We start from the raw sequence: 19,925 nt of genomic DNA, 5'->3' as shown, positions 1-19,925 counted from the left end.
CGAGGCTGCCGGACACTGGCGCCACCGGGCCCTCTGACCACCACCAGTTGTATGTTATATTATCAATTAGATCTGCTGGAAACAGATGTCTGAAGAAATCTATGGGATCCTTCCCCTCCACATTCAATTTCCACTCTCCTAGAAAAGGAGGCAAGTCTCCAACCAAGTCATTGTCTTGGACTTTCCAAATATTTTTGCGGGCTTGAGTATGGTCAGGTGCCATGTACCCATCTCCCACAGCTCCCTGATCATACTGACCTTCCTCTTCATCCTGCCCCTCATCGTTCTCACTTTCTGCATCCTGACTGTCTGTGTCTTCATCATCCGTAGTTCCTATGTCTCTGTTCTGCTCTGGCAGCCACTCTCATCATCACTGGACTTATCACTGAACTCCTCATCACTGCACTCATCAATGAAATCATCATCACTGGAGCTGGATGGAATTTCCTGGACTATTCTGTACGCTGCCTTATTCTTTGCTGCATTTGAAGTCTACAAAATATGATAAAATAATTATTATAGTAACTCAAACTACAGCTGATCTGCACAGAAATATATATTTTAAATGAGTAGCTTATAAATGTAACAATTATATGCTTAATTATAACCAAAACAGTCCCAAAAAACAGTGAGACAATTTATGACTTATGTTAAAAAAATATAGTGGGTAATGCATGATGTCCACTACAGTGGACACATGGTTAATTGTAGTTTTCTACATATTAGACATAACAATTTCTTATTCCAAACAGATAATATCCTTCCCTAGATGTTACTGCATATCATCATATTTTTTTTACCTGTTGGGCTCTTTTAGCATAGAAGGATTGACAGGATATGCCAGCAGTGGTCGGCAGGGGTGACAGTTTGTCTGCCATCTTTGATTCAGAGGAAATTTACTTGCAGTTGCACTAACTGAACACTGAATTGACCTCAATGGAGCATGGCAGCAGAGAGCACTCTAGAGGCTAATATGCAGTTCCACCATAGAAACCAATGCATTAAAGAGATATGTACGTTTTAGTAGCTGTCCACTCCAGTGACCACTATGCATCAGAGGGTAGCTAAAATCTTTTTTGTTTAATCAGGCTTTTTGTTGATTCTTTTACTGATTGTATTGTGTTCTGTTTTTGATTTTTTTTTTAAATTACATTTTAATGGCATTTAATTTTCTTATCTTACTGAATGTTGTGTACAGCATTTGTCCACACTTGTCAGTGAAAGACAGCTTCAAAAACATTTCTTACTTATTAAAGCCAAGTTTATCCCAGCAGAGTGCGCCAAGCGAGTCATTTTTTAAAATAGGTTTTGTCGATGAGTGTGTAGATCCCACATGTGTTACAGGTACATCACATAATGAGGATTCATTGATATTGTGTGCTGCTCTCACCTTAACAATAAAATGTATAAGGAAACATAAATCAGAATACTTTATTGATCCCTAGGGGAAATTATTTATTATTTATTTAAATAAATGTAAAGAAGTGGTATCCCTTAATCCATAGTTTAATATGATTGGTCTGCTCACAATTTGCAGCTATAAGAGCTTCAAGTCTTCTGGGAAGGCTTTTCACGGGGTTTATGAGTTGTTGAGCTTAGGCTGAACTACTGTCGTTCCCAATCGCTTCCACTTTGTTTTAATACCACTAAAAGCTCACCGTGGAATATTTAGTAGTGAGAAAATTTCACGACTGGACTGGTTGCACAGGTGGCATCCTATCACGGTACCATGTTGGTATTCACTGAGCTCCTGAAACGGACCCATTCCTTCACAAATCAAAGCCGTGTGCATGTCTAGGTGCTTGATTTTATACACCTGTGGCCACGGAAGACCTAAATTCAATGATTTGGTAATACTGTAAACAGTAAACAACATTTTTTTTTTTTTTAAATATCGCCGGGCTCCACACAACTTTCTCCTCAGGTGTGCTGTTACAGCATGAGGTGTGCTACGACAACGATCTCCGAAATACATTTAGCGTCTTTTTCATTCATCATGTGTCATGTAAAGTTATAAGATCAGCACATTCTGGACAACATGTGTGCAGATACTACAGATCTGTTTGTTATAGGTCAACAGTGATCTAACATCTACAAATAGGGTAAAAAACGACCATCAAACGCTTTCTCATTTAAAGTTTAATTTTTCATATAAATGAAGTGGAGTTCTCTTAAAACTAAATATTCTTCATTAAAAACAACAAACATGATGCTAAAAACAAAAGACTTTTGTAGTAACTGTAAGTCTAAATTAAACACAGCAAAAACCCAGGGCCAAAACTTTCCAGGATTTAATTAAAATCCAAGACTTGATCAGATAAGGATAAGCAGAAGAGAATGGATGAATGGATGGACTTCTTATGAGAGCACTTGGAAAAATGAAGGCACTGTAATTAAAATCAGGCTGTCTGTGCTCACTTCATTAAACAAGGATCAGCAGTAGAGAGAAGACAATCAAGAACTATCACATGTTGTGCAACACACATACTGGAGCTCACAGATCATTTTGGTTCAGAAAAACAACAGCACACAGTCCGTGACGTGTGCAACAGCTGCGATGGATATACGGCTTTAAAGTTTTAAGACAGAACATAGATCACGAGACTCAAAACAAGACAGATTTATCTTTAATTTGACAAAGAATAAATGTTTTCAACCCAAGCCCACCTGTACGTGAAGATCACTGGCGTCCAGCTGTAGAGCAGTGGATGACACACCTCTACTTTTCTTTTTTTTGCTCTTATTTTTACCACACTTAAGTTTTATTCTTGCACAGCCAAAAGAAAGAAAGAAAAACTTTAGGGAGAAACTCAAATAACTTAACCCAAACTTAAAACTAAATAGGAGTCATATTCTTGTACTATCAGATGTGACTCATTCACAATAACCTCATACTGACAGAAGCAGGCAGACAGGGGTGCATGTCAGCAAAAACTTGTCTTCCACTTATAGGAATACAATGACATTAACAGAGGAAAAGCCAGGCTAATATTAACTGGCGTGTAGGAGTGATGGCAGTGAGAACCAAATCGACTATTACAAGTCAAATGTCACGCAATAAGTGCTGTCTATGTAAAGCCACGGCACAATGAGCTGTAAATGTGCTGAAAGGGCATGTTTAAGGTTACTGAATGAAAACTGGCTTGTTGGGTTCAGTCGCTTGATTCCTTTTAATAACATTACAACATAGTGAGGAAATCAAAGAGGGGAAACGATCAACAGAGAAGCACTTCATGGGTTTGATCACGGCTGATCAAATGATTACACCTTAGCCCTTTATAAACCAAAATTGATTTTTTAAACTGAAGGCAGAAACATTAAAGCATCAGCAGTCTGCTCTCTCTAAATTTCATCGCCGGCGTCTAATCCATTCTCCTCAGCGGTGGATTCTCTGGCATGTGATGAGATATTCTGGAAAAGCTTGTGTGTCGTTGAAAATGACAAACATCGACGGCTTGGTAATGTTATCAGTCACGCTGTCGTATCTGAGGGGGATATCTCCTGTCTCCTTCAGCGGGGCCGTCTTTATCGAATGGCAGCCTTTGGTGTAGTCTCCCGTTAGAACTTTGGACACAAAAATAAACTTGTATCCATCCGCGTTTGGTGGGGAATACTGATCCTGGACAGATAGAGCCGAGTTCACAGCAAAATAGACCCCCTGACCGTAGACGGTGGCTGCGTGGAGAAACCAGAACATCAGAAGATGTGACAAAACCTGATGTAAACAAGACAAAGAAAGCCAGCATACCATTCTTTCCACAGAAGCTTCTGTTGAAGCCATGGACGCATATCTCCTTGACGCTGCTCTCACTCGTGCCGTGGTACAGGGTGCGCTCGATCTGCGGGTAGGTGGCGCTCTGCAATACGCTGGCCTTCTTAAGCTTGTACTGATTGTACAACAGCTTGTTCATGAGCTTCTCAACCTGCAAACCAAACAAAAATGATTGTAGTCACCACTGAAGCCACAGTCAGCTGCTGCAAAAGAGACAGAGCTCATCGTTTCACCTGTATGATTCGGATTTTGCTGTGGTATTCCTGAATGGTCTCGTAGAATTGCTTCACCACGTTCTGGAATTCATCAGATTCCTCGTCCACTTTGGTTGCTTCAGGGAAGTTTGATAGCACGGAGTAGTCGTCTTCTGTTAAACAAATGATTTAGTAAGCATTATTTCAGTTTTTTAAATGATTCGTATTATTTAATAAAATAAACAGGGAGCTGCAAAACTGATGCAAGTGGAAAAACTAACTAACATACATCAATGACAAGAAGTGCAAGCCTCCACCAAGGCAGCTCGCTCTCTTTGGCGGTATTTTACTTTGAAGGGATCAGTTTATTTTGTATATATTTATTGTTTTCTTTGTTCTTTTTTAATTATACCACAAACAAAGACAGGACAATTTTAAGCAGAGCTTTAAAGGTAAAGAGATTGTTTTTTGAATGTTTGAGCTTTCATGACTTTGAAGATAAGGTCAGAGGTCCAAAGTAATGTGATATTTAGAATCCCCATATATCATTCCATATGCTGTCAATATAAACAGCAGCAATAAGAACCACAGTTTTAAATAGCTCTATACAGCATTATTATCATTTTGACCTTCGGATTAATCTAGTGACAATGTTGAAAATACACACCACGTTTATAAGAATAATAACTTCTAAGTCTTAAGGCTTTTAGTTTATTTCTGACTAATAAATCATGAAGTTGACCTTGAAGACCTTGGTGGAAATAAGCCTAATTTTAACAGATTGCTAACATGACCCCACTCTACACCCATACAAAGTTTTATCAGAATTCATTCTTAAGTTTTCGAGCTATGCTGTTTACCTTGGTGGACGTAATAAGTAGTTACAATTATATACATTTCCCTAAGTCTCCCCACTCAGCTGTTGATATGAAAATGTCTTTCTTTATTACATACTTTACTTTGTTTTATGTTTTAATAGTTTATTTCAGGCAGGTACACAATGCTAATACTTCTGACTGTGTGCTAATCTGAAAAAACACAGCGGAGCTAACTACAAATACACCTAATATTCCTCACAGACAACTTCAAGGGCTAAATACCGAAGCCAACATTCCTCTAATGGCCAAAAATGAGTCTGGCTGCAAAAGCAGATAAATCTGTAACACTGCTGCGTTAAAAAGTTCTGTCTCTATAGTATCCAAATGGACAGTTTTATAACAACTGTCCATTTGGATACTGTTAAAGCTTCAATTATTGGTGTGTTGGTGTAGCTGTTTGCTGGGCTTAACCTCAGCTAACTGGAGTCACTGAACCAGACCTCACACAATATTTGTGCTACTGCAGCACCTTTAATGAAGTTATATGAAAAATCATGTGGCCTGTTGTGTGATATAGCATAAGATAGCTGATGACATTTTTGACTTGCTAATCATTTTCTGGATTTTGTCTCTTTCACGGCCCCACACGCAGCATCATTCCACAAAAGGCTTAATAAATCCCACTTTACCTGGTACACTGTCACCTAAATCGTCTAATTCGAGCAACTTCCTGGAGATCTGCGCTGATTTCCCCGAAGCGATGTTGTGTTCTTGCATCTTCTCAAAGTTGATTGTGTGCGGCTGATTGTCTAGCAAGATGTCAACCTTCTTCAGCTTCTTTCTAAAGGCATTCTCAATGAACACTGTGGCTTCGGGAGAATAAGGAGCAGTGACGGAGGAGATTGGGTCGTGCCGCAACCACTGCACAGTATTCAGGATTTCCCGTTCTGGTACAGAATTGGAGATTTTCTCCAGAAGCAGCTTAACATCACACACAGCTCCCATCACAAAGTCTTTGAAACCAGATACGGTGATTATGGTCCCTTGAATCTGGATCTCAACTGCATGTTTCCTCTTGATAACGTCCAGACATGTCTTGTAGTACTCTGACATATTCCTCAAGTTCCTGTGCTCTATTTTCTCCTCAACCTGTCTCTGGCTCACCTTCTTACCAAAGGCTATGTCCACCCGAATCAAGTCACAGTTATAGCCTGCAAACACAAATAACTGGATGGTGTTGGCTGCTTCGATTGCATCTTTCAGGGGAATATTGATATTAGCCTTCTTTGGCTGGTGCACCTGGGGTGTCTCATCAGCCCCATTAGAAGAGCTTTCTTTTTGGCTCATATTCCTGGACAACTCCAAGGCTTTCTGCAGCTGCTCCTCTTCGTCCTCCGGGGTCCAGTGGCTCGACTCCATGGAGTACTGGATAGCTAAAGACAGCTGGGCCTCTTCCTCCAGATTGCTAGAATGGCCCAGAGCTCCATTATTGAAGAATAAGCCGCTCGCAGTGTTCTGATCTGAGTCAACAGCTGTCACATCGGAGTCCTGGTCCATCAGGCTGCTTGGGTCATCTGACGCCGTGTACAGGTCTACGTTATCCATGTTTTCCTGCTGGTCTGAAGTGGGCACACTGTGCACCAGTCTCTCATCAATAGCCGAGACGATTTTCTTCGCCTCCTCTAAAAGACCTGCAAAGAGTTAAATGCACAGTTTAAACTGCGTAGAACTGACAGATACCTGCAAAGAAACCAAAGATGCTACCTCCATCTGAAGCATCAATTTGCATTGAATCTGACTTCAACTCCTGCGCAGACATTTTCGGGAAGTTTTTGTGAAACATCATCTGCCACGCAGCTTCAAAGATGTCCTGGAATAAATAAAACATTTGCATGATTTAGTTCCAACTTAATGTTAAATGACTTACAACTTCAAAAGACATCCTTAGTAAGAAAACGCACTATATGAGTAGTTTTGTATATCTGGACATTTTAGTTAAAAATTCCAGAGCAAGCGTAAACAATCTTAAAATCTTAAATATATCTTCAAATTCTATGGGTTGATCTGTTGTGAAGGGCAGCTTTTACCAGCCAAGAGCTATCATTAAATTTTTTTTATCTCCCAAAGATTTACTGGATTTAAACCTGCTTACATCTATTTATCATTCTCAGCTGGACTATTGTAACTCACAGGATATAGGGCTGCTTATTTTCAGCCTTTTTTAAAAGCTGTAAAGAACGACAACACATCACTTCTGGTCTGGTAGAACTGAACAGCCTGCCAGCAAAACACTGAACAAATTTTATTTGTATTGTAAGCCCTCCATGGATCAGCTGCAAAAACAGATTATGCATCCACTGTCAACATTTTCTTACTGCCCTTTTATTAATTAATCATTTCTATTTGCAGACGTCTTATATTTTAAATCTTTTGTTGATTTACTCTTATTCTGTTTCATTATTTTATAGATCTCTGCTCACCTCATATTGGTTACATTTTCTGTCATTTGGATTTCATGTTTCATGGTTGACTTAGTCTTTTACACTACCTATTCAGTGTTGTCCTATTCTGTATATTTTTGCATAACTAGAACATTATTCCAGCAATGTGGGAAACGACGACTACTACTAAAACTAAAGTCAAGCCTTGAGGTATAAAAATCAGAAACAACCACCTACAAATCTGTCAAGATAAGAGGAAGCAGTTTACTTTAAAAGCACAGAAAAACACATAAGATTACAGAAACAAGCTTAATTTCTTCCATCATTACCTGGTGAGGCAGGGGCTTCCAGGGCACATATTTGGGGCTGATGTAGACACAAAACTTTGCCTCCATCTCATTCAGAATGCTCTGACACTCCTTTTCACCTAAAAACCGGGCCACTCCTGGAGTGTTTACTGTGATGGTTCTAGTGCAGATTGAAGAAACTACACCTTGCAGCACCTCCTCTGCCATTTGGCAAGCAACAACGTGGCCGTGGATCTGTCAGGTACACCCACACACACGTAAAAATATAATTTATAAACACTCTGACTTTAATGACGTTTACACCACTACAGTCATGAAGCCTTTACATGCGATTCTGATACACACCTTTAAGCCACAATTATCCTCAGCCTCTAGTGGAAAAATAGACACTTGGTCCATGTCAACCAAGAGCTGATGACAGTGGATCTGAATGTACTTCAGCATGCCCGGCTCCATAGGGATGACCGTCTCCCTTTCAATGGGTGTAGTCAGAAACTGCATGATGGCAGCCTGCTTCTCATTCTCCATCCCCGTCAGAGTCCAAACATCAATATTCCCTCCTCGTTCTGACACCTTTACAGAGCAGAAACTCAGAGTCTGCAGGAACTCTGACCACTCTCTGCAATTCAGCATGCACTCATTTTCCTGGTCCATCGGCATGCTGAAGTAACACACTTGGGATTTTAAAAAGCTGCACGCCTTTTTAGCCGAGTCTTGGGTTAGAGACGTTACGGTAATATTAGAGTCTGATACGGTGTACAGAGTAGAGGAGCCACTTTGTGTCGTGGCTTGTAGAAGCCGTTCCTTTACATCTTTTCTGGCAAGAAATTGAGCCTTTTCCAGCTCAAGGGTGAAATGAGCCTCTGCTATGTTACAGAGAAAGTCCATGATGGTTTGTTTAACCTGCTCTGCCTGTGCTCTATCAGGTCCTTCAATGTAAACACCATCGTCTTTAGTTTGGATAATAACATTCGGGTTCGTGTTCTTGATGTCCCTTTGAATGGTACTATGCTGAAACAAAGCATGTTTCCCTGGGTCTGTGAGAGCAATATGACATGTTATTGTATCTGAATCATCGCTTTGTTCCTCCATTACTTCCTCTGCCTCCCCTTCTTTCACCTCCTCTACCTCCACCTCCTCTACCAACAAAGGTAGAGGAGGTGGAGCAGCAACGGACTCCAAAGCCATTTCACTTGGAGGATTGCTGGAACTGGCTGCCGTGGGAGGACTCGTCTGCATCTCAATATCATTCACCTCCTCAGAGTTCTCAGTTGTGTCTTGGCTTGTCTCCACCTCTTGCGATGTTTTACTTTCTACAGGTACAAGAAAATCGAAGTAGGGCTTCACTGAGAGCGCAGCACCCTCAAGTTTGTGTGAGAGAGCCAGGACAGCATCCACAGCTGTTCAAGGAAAAACAAACATTTTCAGAAAACAAAGCAGACAAGTTTTAAAGGTTACAGTGTGTAAAACTTACATTCATAGTTACAGAAGGACACCTTTGCTGTATTCTCTGACAGCACGATGACCTCCTTTACGTCCTGGTTCCCGCCGCGACTGCTCTCAAAGTACAAAGTGACGTGGTCCGGAGTGGTTCCAGGGTGCAGATTCTCCACTAAGATTGAGTCGGGTTGTTCAACCTGTTCCACGGTTACTTGAGCCCCATCAAGTGTCCTCTTAGAGATTTGTGTGCTAAGTGTTTGGAAATCTGTAATATGAACAACATATTTCAGTCAGGACCACTACACTGCACCAATTCATCATGTAGAATTTGAATTATTTCACAAGCGGCCTGCTACTACAAAACCCGAAGAATCCATGGACCAAAGTCATTAAGATTTACTATCTGGAGACCACAAAGGTCTAAATCAACTCTTTGTTTTTAAGAAAAATTAAAGATATGCATTCAGTTGACCTGTTGCGAGCGGTTCGTGGAATTGAATGACGATCAGATCTCTCCCCGGTGAGGGATACAGGTTGTAGTCTTCCAGTCCCATTGTGTTCTCCACGAAGAGCTCTATCATCTCTGTGTAGGTGTTGGGGTTGATCCCCCGCAGCAGGAGTTTGCGCGGGTCCTTTGAGGCAGGCTTTCTCACACTCAGCTCAGCATTATGCAGAACGTGGTGCCCTTTAGACAGCACTCGGGCTGCGACTAAAAATGAGTGGAGCGGAAAGAAAAGAATTAGTATACAGTAAATATTCGGCACCGTCTATATCTGTTGTCTAAAATTAAAATGTTCTTTTGAACACAACAAGGTTTTGGTTCTACTCAAGTGCTTCTTACTATAAAAAGAAATGTTTACAAGTTTTTAAACAGTCAGGTTATCACAGGTCATTATACAGGCCAGCGTTTTTTAACCAAGTCTTCAACAAATTTGCAGGATGACATTTTGTCTTACACAGCATCAAGATGATTCTCTCCATCCTAACTCTGGGAGACTATTTAAGTGTTGACAGTGGTGCTGCACTGCATGCTTAAGTTGTTTCTACACAGATATATTATCTAAGTTTATTGGTACTTACAGAAATTAGACTACAAATAGGGCAGAGAAATATAGCACCTAATGATACTGAGTTAATGAAACGGGGATAATATTTGTGGTCGAACTGATTAGAGATTTACTCACATTTCTACCCAAGCGATCATCACAGTACTCGGACATTTAGCAAAGGGAAAAAGACCGTAGTGCAGCAGTGCTGAGACAGGTCTGTACCAATTTTTTATAAGGAAGAGTGACCACACAATCTAAATCACTTCTACGCTTGCACTCCATGATAGAATATTTCTAAGGCAGCAGTTCAAGTCTGTGAATACATGCTCTGGACAATATGCTGTGTCCTGTGCCAACCTAAAAATGGCACTGCAGAGGAAAGCCATCGGCCAGCACAGTGATACGTGGACAGCTCGAGCCTGTTTGGGGTCCAAGGTGAAGTTTTGAATTGAGTGAAAAGAAATATCTATCGTTAATTAATACAAATAATCAGCTCAGCTCTGTGTTGTTCACACACAGAAAATGTACAATTTAAAGAAAAATATCGCCCGATTTTGAATTTGATGTCAGCAACATGCCTCAGCAGTTGGACTTTGGGGAGAGGATTGTTCTCCCACTCTTATCTGATATAGGATTTTAGCAGCTAACAGCTATGTCACAGTTTTGTTTCATGATGCTCCAAATGCTTTAAGAAGGTGAAAGGTCAGGACAGCAGGCAGGCCAGTTCAGCACAAAGCCATGCTGCTGTTATCTTAGTGAAATTATAAAGGCCTCCCCTGAAAAAGACGTCTAAATGAAATAATAGATGTGAAATCTCTACATAACTTTCAGCTGCAAACCCATGGGTATGATGCATCCCTACACCATCAGAGACGCAGCCTTTTAACGGGGCACAGATAAAGATTCTGATGGTCTCTCTCTGGAGGAAGCATCTGTGTTTTCTAAAACGTATTTCAAAGCGTGATTCATCTGACCACAGGACAGTTTTCTCTCAGTCGATTTTATATGACCTTTGGCCACGAGAAGATGGTGACTTCTGGAATCCCTGAAAGAGACCACGGGGGGATTCCCATGACAGAGACCATGGGGGGATTCCCATGACAGACTCATGCCTGTTTTTAATGCAGTGCTGAATGAGGGCCTGAAGATCACAGACATCCAAGATTGATTTTTCTGAAATATGTGAGAAAATCAATCTTGGATGGCCTTCTTTTAATGATATTATGTGAATAAGGTGATTAGATATTGCAATTTTACAAACTGTGGATTACAATTAAACCACAATTTGTAGAAGCAGTTTTTTGCAGACTGGTGAACCTCTGCATATCGTTGCTTCTGAGAAACTGCCTCTCTTTTGAAATACAATCATGTCACTGCAAATTAACCTAATTAAGTCCAAAATGTTCTTGCAGCCTTTGTTTTTAACTTCGTTAAAAGAAGAGGAAATCCTACACTGTAACATGTCCAGGCTTTTTTGAGATGTGTTGCTGTGGTCCCTTTTTTTCCAGAACTCCCTTGATTCGCCTATAATTTTCTTTAAAAAAAAGTACATTTTCTCAGTTCAAACATTTGATATGTTTTCTGTGTTCTTCTGTGAACAGATTTGCAGATCACAGCATTCATTCACCCCCACTGTTTTGGAATCGGGATTGTATTACTACTAACATAGTTGTAGTAGCAGGATTTTGCTGTTGATATGGAGCTTATTATGAACTGTTTTGTATCCAACTGGTACTAATGATTACAAAGCAGAACTGTATTAAGTCATTATGTTCAGTATAGCTTAATCTACTAGTTATTTCCTCTGCTGCCTAAGTAGCTCTGAGTATACAGTGGTTTGAAAATGTGTTTGCCCCCTTTCCTCATTTCCTAGTGTTTTGTCACACTTTTATGATTCAGATGATTGAACACATTTTAATATTAGATAAAGATAAACTGAGTAAGTACAAAACACAGTTTTTAAATGATGATTTCATTGATTAATTCAGAAAAGTTATCTAAACCTACCTGATCCTTTGTCAAAAAGTAATTGCCCGTTTTTTAAAATTATGAATTAGCTGTGATTAACCACAGCTAATTAATCTAAAGCTTTAATCTAATCTATAATCCGAAGCAGTAAAAGTCTGAAAGCTCAGAAATAAAACTCTTGTTTTCAAATCACTCAAAATATGAAGGGAAAGTCCCTTTTCTCTTAGCCCACTTTGGACTAAGTTTGGTCCTTTTTAAGGGGACTATAGGTGAAAAAATCCTTTATGTAAGAAATTTGGAAAAAAAGACAAGAAACAAATGACTGTCTGTTCACAGTGACTTGCCTGCTGCATCTTCAAACACGACTATGGCGCGGTCGCCATCCTTCACCACAGATACAAGTGGACCTCCACCAGAGCGCCGCTTGTTCTCAAAATATAAAGACAGAAGCTCCTCATCCACTCCTACAGGCACCTTCGACACCTCCAACGTCCTCTCCTCCACTCTTTCACCAGGCATCCTAAACAAAAATAGAGAATCGTGTTTTATTTGTCTGTCAAAACAATGCCAAAGCTTTGCTTGTTCCAGCTTTTCAACTGTGAGGACTTCATATTTCATATCGACTTTGTCTTCAGAAATGCTCCAAAATGATGGAATTATGTTATGGTACTGCTTTATGACATTAACACAAATCAAACAATAATGGAAGAATCAAATATCAAGGACAACTACACAATATTATATACGGCAACAATATTAATAACAAAGTACAGCTGTGACAGTTACTGCAGTAGTACAGCTGCACACATGGCCCCACCATGCAGGTAAACAAGTACAGTACTGGGATGTACACAAAAGAGCATAAAGTTTCACGTCTGTCTATTACAAGTGGCATATGAAGCAGCTATTATCGACACATGTCACGGTTTCTGTTTTGCAATAACGTGTTAATAAAGTTTTAAACTGTCACTTTTAAACCTGTAAACATGGAAGAAAAAGCAAAACGAGGAAATCAGGAGGAGGCAAGCCTGCAGGTATAAAGGAATCTGTACTCGCTACTTTTTCTTTAAATTATAATTATATAGCTTAGTTTGACAGATAGTTAGAGATTAGTCATAGTTTAGCAGTTATGAGCAGAGACAGCTTTAAAGTGGTGACTTTGTGTTTAAAATGCGATAGCTGCTATCGAGTATGAGCCTGTCGTGTCAGTGATTATGGCCTACATAGCACTGCTCGTAGCTACCTTACAGGAAGCCCGGCCTTTACATAATTTTAAGGACCAAAATGTCGTGCTGCTGTTTTTAAATTAGCCACACAGAACATATTCCTTAGTCTGACAATAAGCGTCACAGCAGCTCACTTTTTTTTACTGCGTAGTTAACCTAAAGTTCATGTACAGCACGCTGTCACTTTGCTAACTGGAAAGTGAAACTAGCGGCTACAGCTGCCATGTTCAGTCACTGAAGCTATTGTTAGTCGCAAAGCTATTTATGCCGGCGACAGAATAAACTGTTATGTTTTCACACAGCTTTTAGCTCTGCTTACCTGTTCTACGACAACATTTGCTGTCAAAGCTAGAAGAGTTGAACTGTGGACTCTGAAGACTTCCTTGTTGTGCTGCTTGTTGAACGTCGGGTGGCGTCATCAGCTCAACGTGTTAAAGGGCCAACGCAACTTTGTGAGAGTTGACAGCTTACAGCAGTATTTAGTTTTAAGGGAACAGTATGGAGTTTGGTATACATTCGTTTGGTTTTCTTTGTTCTTTTTAAGAAGATTTGTAGTGCAGCAAAAATCAGATAAGGGCATCATTGCAAATGTTAACTTTGATTACTCAAACATCATGTAGGAGTATGTCATGGATAATATGTACTAATTTGTAAATAAAGGGACATCATTAACTATTAATAAAGACAAATATTAGTGCAGTACTGCAGTATATTTATAACTAACTGTGCAGCTCATTCTTTTTCTCTTGACAATACTCTTTAAATACTCTTTAAATATGAAACACATTTTGGGGCCAACTTAAAAGAAAGGCAGATGTGAAATGTAAAAGTGAGGTCAGAGGTCAAATGTGACATTATATTTGGATGCAAGCTATAATGTGATATTTAGAATCCCCATATACCAATCATTGCCTAAATGTTGCCAATACAAACAGTCTATAGACAGATAAGTTACTGCTTTTTAATCCATATGTATCCTTCTGTATACAACTTAATTGATGGACCTCTATAGTTTCTACAGTTCATTTCTGTGCATGTGTGGATTGGATGGGTTGTTATGTCTGTGAAGGTTCTCAGTCATCCAGGTCATGGTAATCCAAGGAGCTTGGAAAGAAAAGTGACTGGACTTCTTTGAGTTTCTTGAAGACATTTCACTTCTCATTCAAGAAGCTTCTTGAGTTCTAAGACCAATTGGTGGAGTCTCATGTAAATCTCATTTGATTATGCAGATGATCAATAGTGGGTCAACAACCCTTATAAGAGACAACTCCCAATAGGGTGAAACATCTTCAAGAAACTCAAAGTTAATGGGTTGTTACCGACATCTGGTGAGAATTTCACGTCGATAGCATTTTAAAAAAGAATTTTACTTAGAAAATTGTGATCAACAGTTATTTTACCCGCTGTAAATGTAACACTTTACTTTTGTGACCACTGAAGTATATTTTATTGAGAACAATTGCCAGTACATAAAATTATGAATACAGGTCTGGAAGGGAGTATATTAATATTGTGGGGTGACTGAACATTGCTGGAATGTGCATAAGCACGTTTGAAGCACTCGTGATTAACAGACTTGTGAAACGACTGTTAAGTAATGGTTGGACAGAATTAGACTTTTTAGCACTTACGTGCATTTTATGGCTCATATAAAAGCCCTCATTTGATTAGGGCTACACCCTGAACAGTATAAACTGGATCCTGCTCAGTCACAGTGGTTTACAGTGTGAGTGCTCAGGTAGCAGCTGGGTCTTAGATTTCTGCTCCTTTCAGTTTAATTACATACATTTGCCAAAGCAATAAGATAAAGGGTGTAACATATAACATTTATTGAGGGCTGTTTTGTGGCTTAACACTTATTAAGTGCTAACTTAATACATAAAATGCTAGCTTCTTCATTCTTCTGGGAGTTTCAAGTATATCCGCTATTGCTAGGACTGCAATCTTCTGGACAGAGACTTCTGATGTTGCCAGAATCTGCTGGAGCTGCGCTTCCAGTTCCAGGTGTTACAGCTGCTAATGCAGTAAATACAAATGTGTCTTTTTTGGCCCCGACCAGTTGTTCCTTTAAGCCCTGTTTCAGCTGAGCTTTACTGTCACACGGTCTTTCTTACAGATGTTTCAGCTTAGACTCCCACACCCGTCACAACACTCTTCCACTCCTCACCAACTACCACTGTGTCTGACCAGTTGGTTGACAACTGATTGCCTGCCTCGAACTTAGCCCTGTTGTTCTCAACCACATTTAGTGGACTTCTAATTCATATACAGCACTGTCACTAGGTTGACCTTGGGTATACTGTCTCAGCTTGGGACTCACATCCTGCTGCTATGGACTTCTTAATCTCTTGGGCAACTTGTGCAATATGCAGCTTGGATCCTGTCAGCTGTGACTGACTCCTTCCTCTACAGATCTTGTGCTCAGGGCCTGTTGTTGTGATCAGAGGCTGGTTGGTATTTCTCTATGGAGGGGCTTGATCTCTTACCATATTTCCTGCTTCTGTTCCATCTGTATGGTGGTTGTGGTTTTGATGGTTATGTAAAGGTTGGGACCACCAGATTCAAGAGCATGCTAACAAGGTAATATTGTGTTTAATTGCAAATATAACAAAAACTCATGTGATGACTACTTTCTAAATGAAAACTATAGCTTTATGTTGCAAAGAGAGAAGCAGGTCAAACTGAGAAACTTCAATGTGGCCTGTAGTGCATTACAGTTTTTCTCCATTGGTTTGGCTCATTTCTTGAAACAGAAATTACATTCTCAAAACTCTAAGATCATTTAGCACAACACTATAGCTCACCTGCAAAAGCTCATCTCTTCCAAAACTGTCCACTCAAGCTTCAGTCTAAATCCCTTTCTCATTTAAACAGTCAGTGTCTCCAAAATGGCAAAGATCCTTCTCAATAGCTTTGGCTCATTTCTCGACACAGATCGGACATTCTCATCATTCTTCGTGCTTTTGTCAAAATAAACCTGGATGGTTGATCACAACAACATGGTCCACCTGCAAAAGCTCATATCTCTCCAAAAACAGTTCACTCATGTGTCAAAACTACATTTCTTTCTAATCTGAATTGGCATTGTGTGAGTACTGCCATACAAAATGTTTAGATGTTTTGTCACTATGGGAGAGGACCAACAATATACAACAGAAAAGAGTAGCCTCCAAGGTTTGACATCACAGATTGCACTCACACTACCAAGGAAATTATAACCATTTTTTATTCACACGCAAAGAAAGTTTCATACATATGTAAAAAGAAAATGTACATTACAGTAGTAAATTGTATGAACACAAAATCAAAAAACAAGGACTTATTCAGTGGTCGCTGTACTCATTCTCCTGCTCTTGTCCACTGTCTTCACCCTCCTGATTATTTACACGCTGTTGTCCGTCTGGCCACAGATTCTCGTCCACATCACAGCGGATACTTTCTCTTGCGATGCAACGAGGGAAGAAACGGCGTGCATGCCGCAACCATCCCCTGCATTGATCTCCTGTAATGTCGTCACACGCTGCGTCCATAGCATGGAGCAGGGACGGCTGATCCTGAGCATGATTCTCATACACTATCCACCTCCAAGCAGAGAAAAACTCCTCTATCGGATTGAGGAAAGGAGTGTAAGGTGGTAGGAACCCCATGACCATCCTTGGATGCGTTGCAAACCAGCCCCTAATGAGTGGGCTATGGTGGAAATTGACATTGTCCCACACAATTAGATAAATGGGTAGGTGAGGCCCTATGAGACCGCTCTCATTTTCAGGGATAAAATCGGTATAAAGGCGATCCAAGAAGATGAGCTTGTGTGTGTTGTATGGGCCAAGACTGGGGGTGTGAGTGGCCACACCATTCTCAGAAATGGCAGCACACATAGTTATATTGCCCCCTCGCTGACCTGGGACATCCACTGTGGCCCGGTGGCCAATAATATTATGGCCACGTCTTCGGCCCTTGGCCAGGTTGAAGGCTTCATCCACGAACACCAGGATGTGAGGGGTCTCATGTCCTTCCAATGCCATCATTCTCTAAAATAGAGTAAAGAGCATAAAATCAGTCATACAGAAGAGCCATATACTACAGTTAGACAATTACATGTTCTCCCCCACAGGTTCAATATACTACAGGCCACTACTCCAGTGGTTCTAAACTAGTGATAGGCCTATGAGGAAGTACTGCAGGGGTATTTGATAGAAAGGGGAGTGGGAAATACTGATGACTTACTGAGATGTTACAGTAAAACCTACAGTATTAGATAGATTTGATTGGGAGACAACAAAATAAGGATTATAATGAGAATTGTATCATACAGTAAACTGCAGTTTTCTGTTGAAATTGTTGAAGTCAGATGAAGCAAATACTGATTCTGAAATCAGGTAAAGGAGGTATTGAAACCAAATAAGTGAACAACTGCTTACTGTGATTACAGGTAAGGTTATAATGAGAGACAACCAGTAACTGACTTACATTTACATACTGGTAGCGCAGCTCCTTCACTCTGTCAGAGTTCCTCTCAAATGGTACCCTGGAGATTTGTTTCATTGTCATCTGATGCTTCTTCAAAACCCGGTCTATTGTGGAGATGCTTATTGTGTTTATATTCTGGAATATATGATTGTCCTGAAGGATGGCATCACGGATCTGTCTCAATGTGATGGCATTATTTGTGGCCTCTTCCCATTATTATTCTTCCTCCTCCTCCTCCTCCTCCTCCTCCTCCTCCTCCTCCTCCTCCTCCTCCTCCTCCTCCTCCTCTTCCTTGAGGAAGAACTTCCCCTTGTCCGTTTGCTTGGCCTTGTCTATCCATGTTCAGAGATCGGACTGGCTCTGGTCAAGCTCTATATATCTGTGTTTGGCAGCACACAATCATGGAACACACCTGTGTGTGACACTCCCCCTTCGTTAGTATAGTTTCACCTGACTGTCAATGACTGTCATCAATTTATCAAATATTCAAAGAAATTCATATATGGTATTCATGGTATTATGTTCTTGACCAATTTTGACAATTGAGCAGACAGTTGTGCATGCGAGTACTTATACAATGAAATCATGCTGACATGTTTTGGAGGGAATGATCATTAGACTGAGAATCAATTAATCAGTTTAGATCTACGAGATCTATTCATTTGGAAATTGTGCTAAATGTGGGCTAACTGTATAACTGTAGGCTACCTGTACTTAATCATTTGCAAAGATGCACTGAGACAATTGAGACATGTACTAAGGCATTTGCCATTTGATAAAATGAATGAGAAATGCCATTCTGTTGTGAACATTTGCCAAGAGGTTTGGAGGTTTGTCTGTGTTATTTTGAGAATGTAATTTCTGTTTCAAGAAATGAGCCAAACCAATGGAGAAAAACTGTAAGACAACTATAAACAGAATGGACATTAATAGCACTCCATAGCCTTTAATACATTCTACAATCAGCTATCTCAGATTACTTTTTATAAATTATTATTTTTTGAAGGTGGTTTGTACAACTTACTTAAGATACAAAAACTATGAGTGTAATCGGCATTACAAAACACAAAACAGCTAATAAGCACTGAAGCCAGAAAGCAACTGTACTGTGACTCCATGGCATGAAATTACTGAGCGGTAAGAGAGGAAAGAACCTACCGGTTTCACAGCACTGAAGGCATAACACCTCATTTAGACTCAATTTAATTAAAGCACATAATAAAGAAGGCATACGTCATGTGTTTATGTAATTCACACTGAATATTTCATCAAAGCACAGATGTAAAAGCAGAAAATCTAAATTTTTTCTGTGTACTGAGCAGAAAGAAGAAATAATGACTTTTAGCTGTAGCAGGTCATGAAGGAAAAAGCAAAGTTATTATTGACCAAACTGTGAAGGGGATTCATGTAAATAGCGCCTCACCAATTAGGACTGATTAACCATCGACCATGCTTGTGATTACATCCTTAAAAAGAGAAAGATTAATCAGGAACATTAAATGCCGTGTATTTCTTTTCAAATCCCAAACTGTGAATCATCTAACTTTGTCTCAGCTGCTGCAGACTGATATGTTTCTGTGAAATCTGTGTAGACCCATCCACATACAAGCTCATGGCCATCTGGTGTAATTTGCACTCAGCCTACTCAGAATTTGTGAAATATTTTACAAATCATTAACCTTCTTGTCCTTTTTACACGTTTCAGCAAAAAGCTCCAGTTGTATTTGTGTGGGAGTCTACAGATAGCTGAACAACTGAATAATTCAACTTCTCATTATCTGTCTCTCCCACACAAGTCGGTGTCAATGACCTGAACTTGAACTGTATCAGACTATACATACATGTATGTATGTATGTATGTATGTATGTATGTATGTATGTATGTATGTATGTATGTATGTATGTATGGATAGATAGATAGATAGATAGATAGATAGATAGATAGATAGATAGATAGATAGATAGATAGATAGATAGATAGATAGATAGATAGATAGATAGATAGATAGATAGATAGATAGATAGATAGATATGTATGACATGCTCTTGCTAATATAGTATGCCTTGCCATGAGTGTGTTGACAAGAATCTTGTACAATGACATCTCCACTAGACAAAATCAGAGAGGCAAGGCTGAGATGCTTTGGACATGTGCACAGGAGGGAAGTGGAATTGGATAAAGGGTGTTGAAGATGTAGCAATGGAGCTGCCAGGCAGAAGGAAAAGAGGAAGGCCATGC

At 39.8% G+C, this 19,925-nt stretch overlaps 1 protein-coding gene and 1 long non-coding RNA gene across 2 annotated transcripts; both read right to left on the bottom strand.

Annotated features, from left to right (window-relative positions):
• Nucleotides 1-181: 181 nt before the first annotated feature.
• On the bottom strand, nt 182-1,053 carry LOC143414691 (uncharacterized). The gene is made up of 2 exons (XR_013095377.1): nt 801-1,053; nt 182-492 (listed from the first exon to the last, which is right to left on the bottom strand). It is a non-coding gene; the product is annotated as an uncharacterized LOC143414691 (long non-coding RNA).
• Nucleotides 1,054-2,124: 1,071 nt separating this feature from the next.
• Nucleotides 2,125-13,674, bottom strand: parp10 (poly(ADP-ribose) polymerase family member 10). Its single transcript, XM_012922576.3, has 11 exons — nt 13,536-13,674; nt 12,335-12,510; nt 9,446-9,682; nt 9,008-9,238; nt 7,879-8,933; nt 7,555-7,767; nt 6,549-6,654; nt 5,474-6,475; nt 4,006-4,139; nt 3,749-3,923; nt 2,125-3,675 (listed from the first exon to the last, which is right to left on the bottom strand). The coding sequence occupies exons 2-11, from the start codon at nt 12,507-12,509 to the stop codon at nt 3,377-3,379; spliced, it is 3,627 nt and encodes a 1,208-aa protein (XP_012778030.3). The 5' UTR covers nt 12,510; nt 13,536-13,674; the 3' UTR covers nt 2,125-3,376.
• Between the last annotated feature and the right edge of the window lie 6,251 nt (nt 13,675-19,925).

This window comes from Maylandia zebra, linkage group LG22 (assembly GCF_041146795.1).
Source record: "Maylandia zebra isolate NMK-2024a linkage group LG22, Mzebra_GT3a, whole genome shotgun sequence".
Lineage (NCBI taxonomy): Eukaryota > Metazoa > Chordata > Actinopteri > Cichliformes > Cichlidae > Maylandia > Maylandia zebra.
Note: the sequence above shows the minus strand (reverse complement) of the source record. Positions and strands in the feature narration are given on the sequence as shown.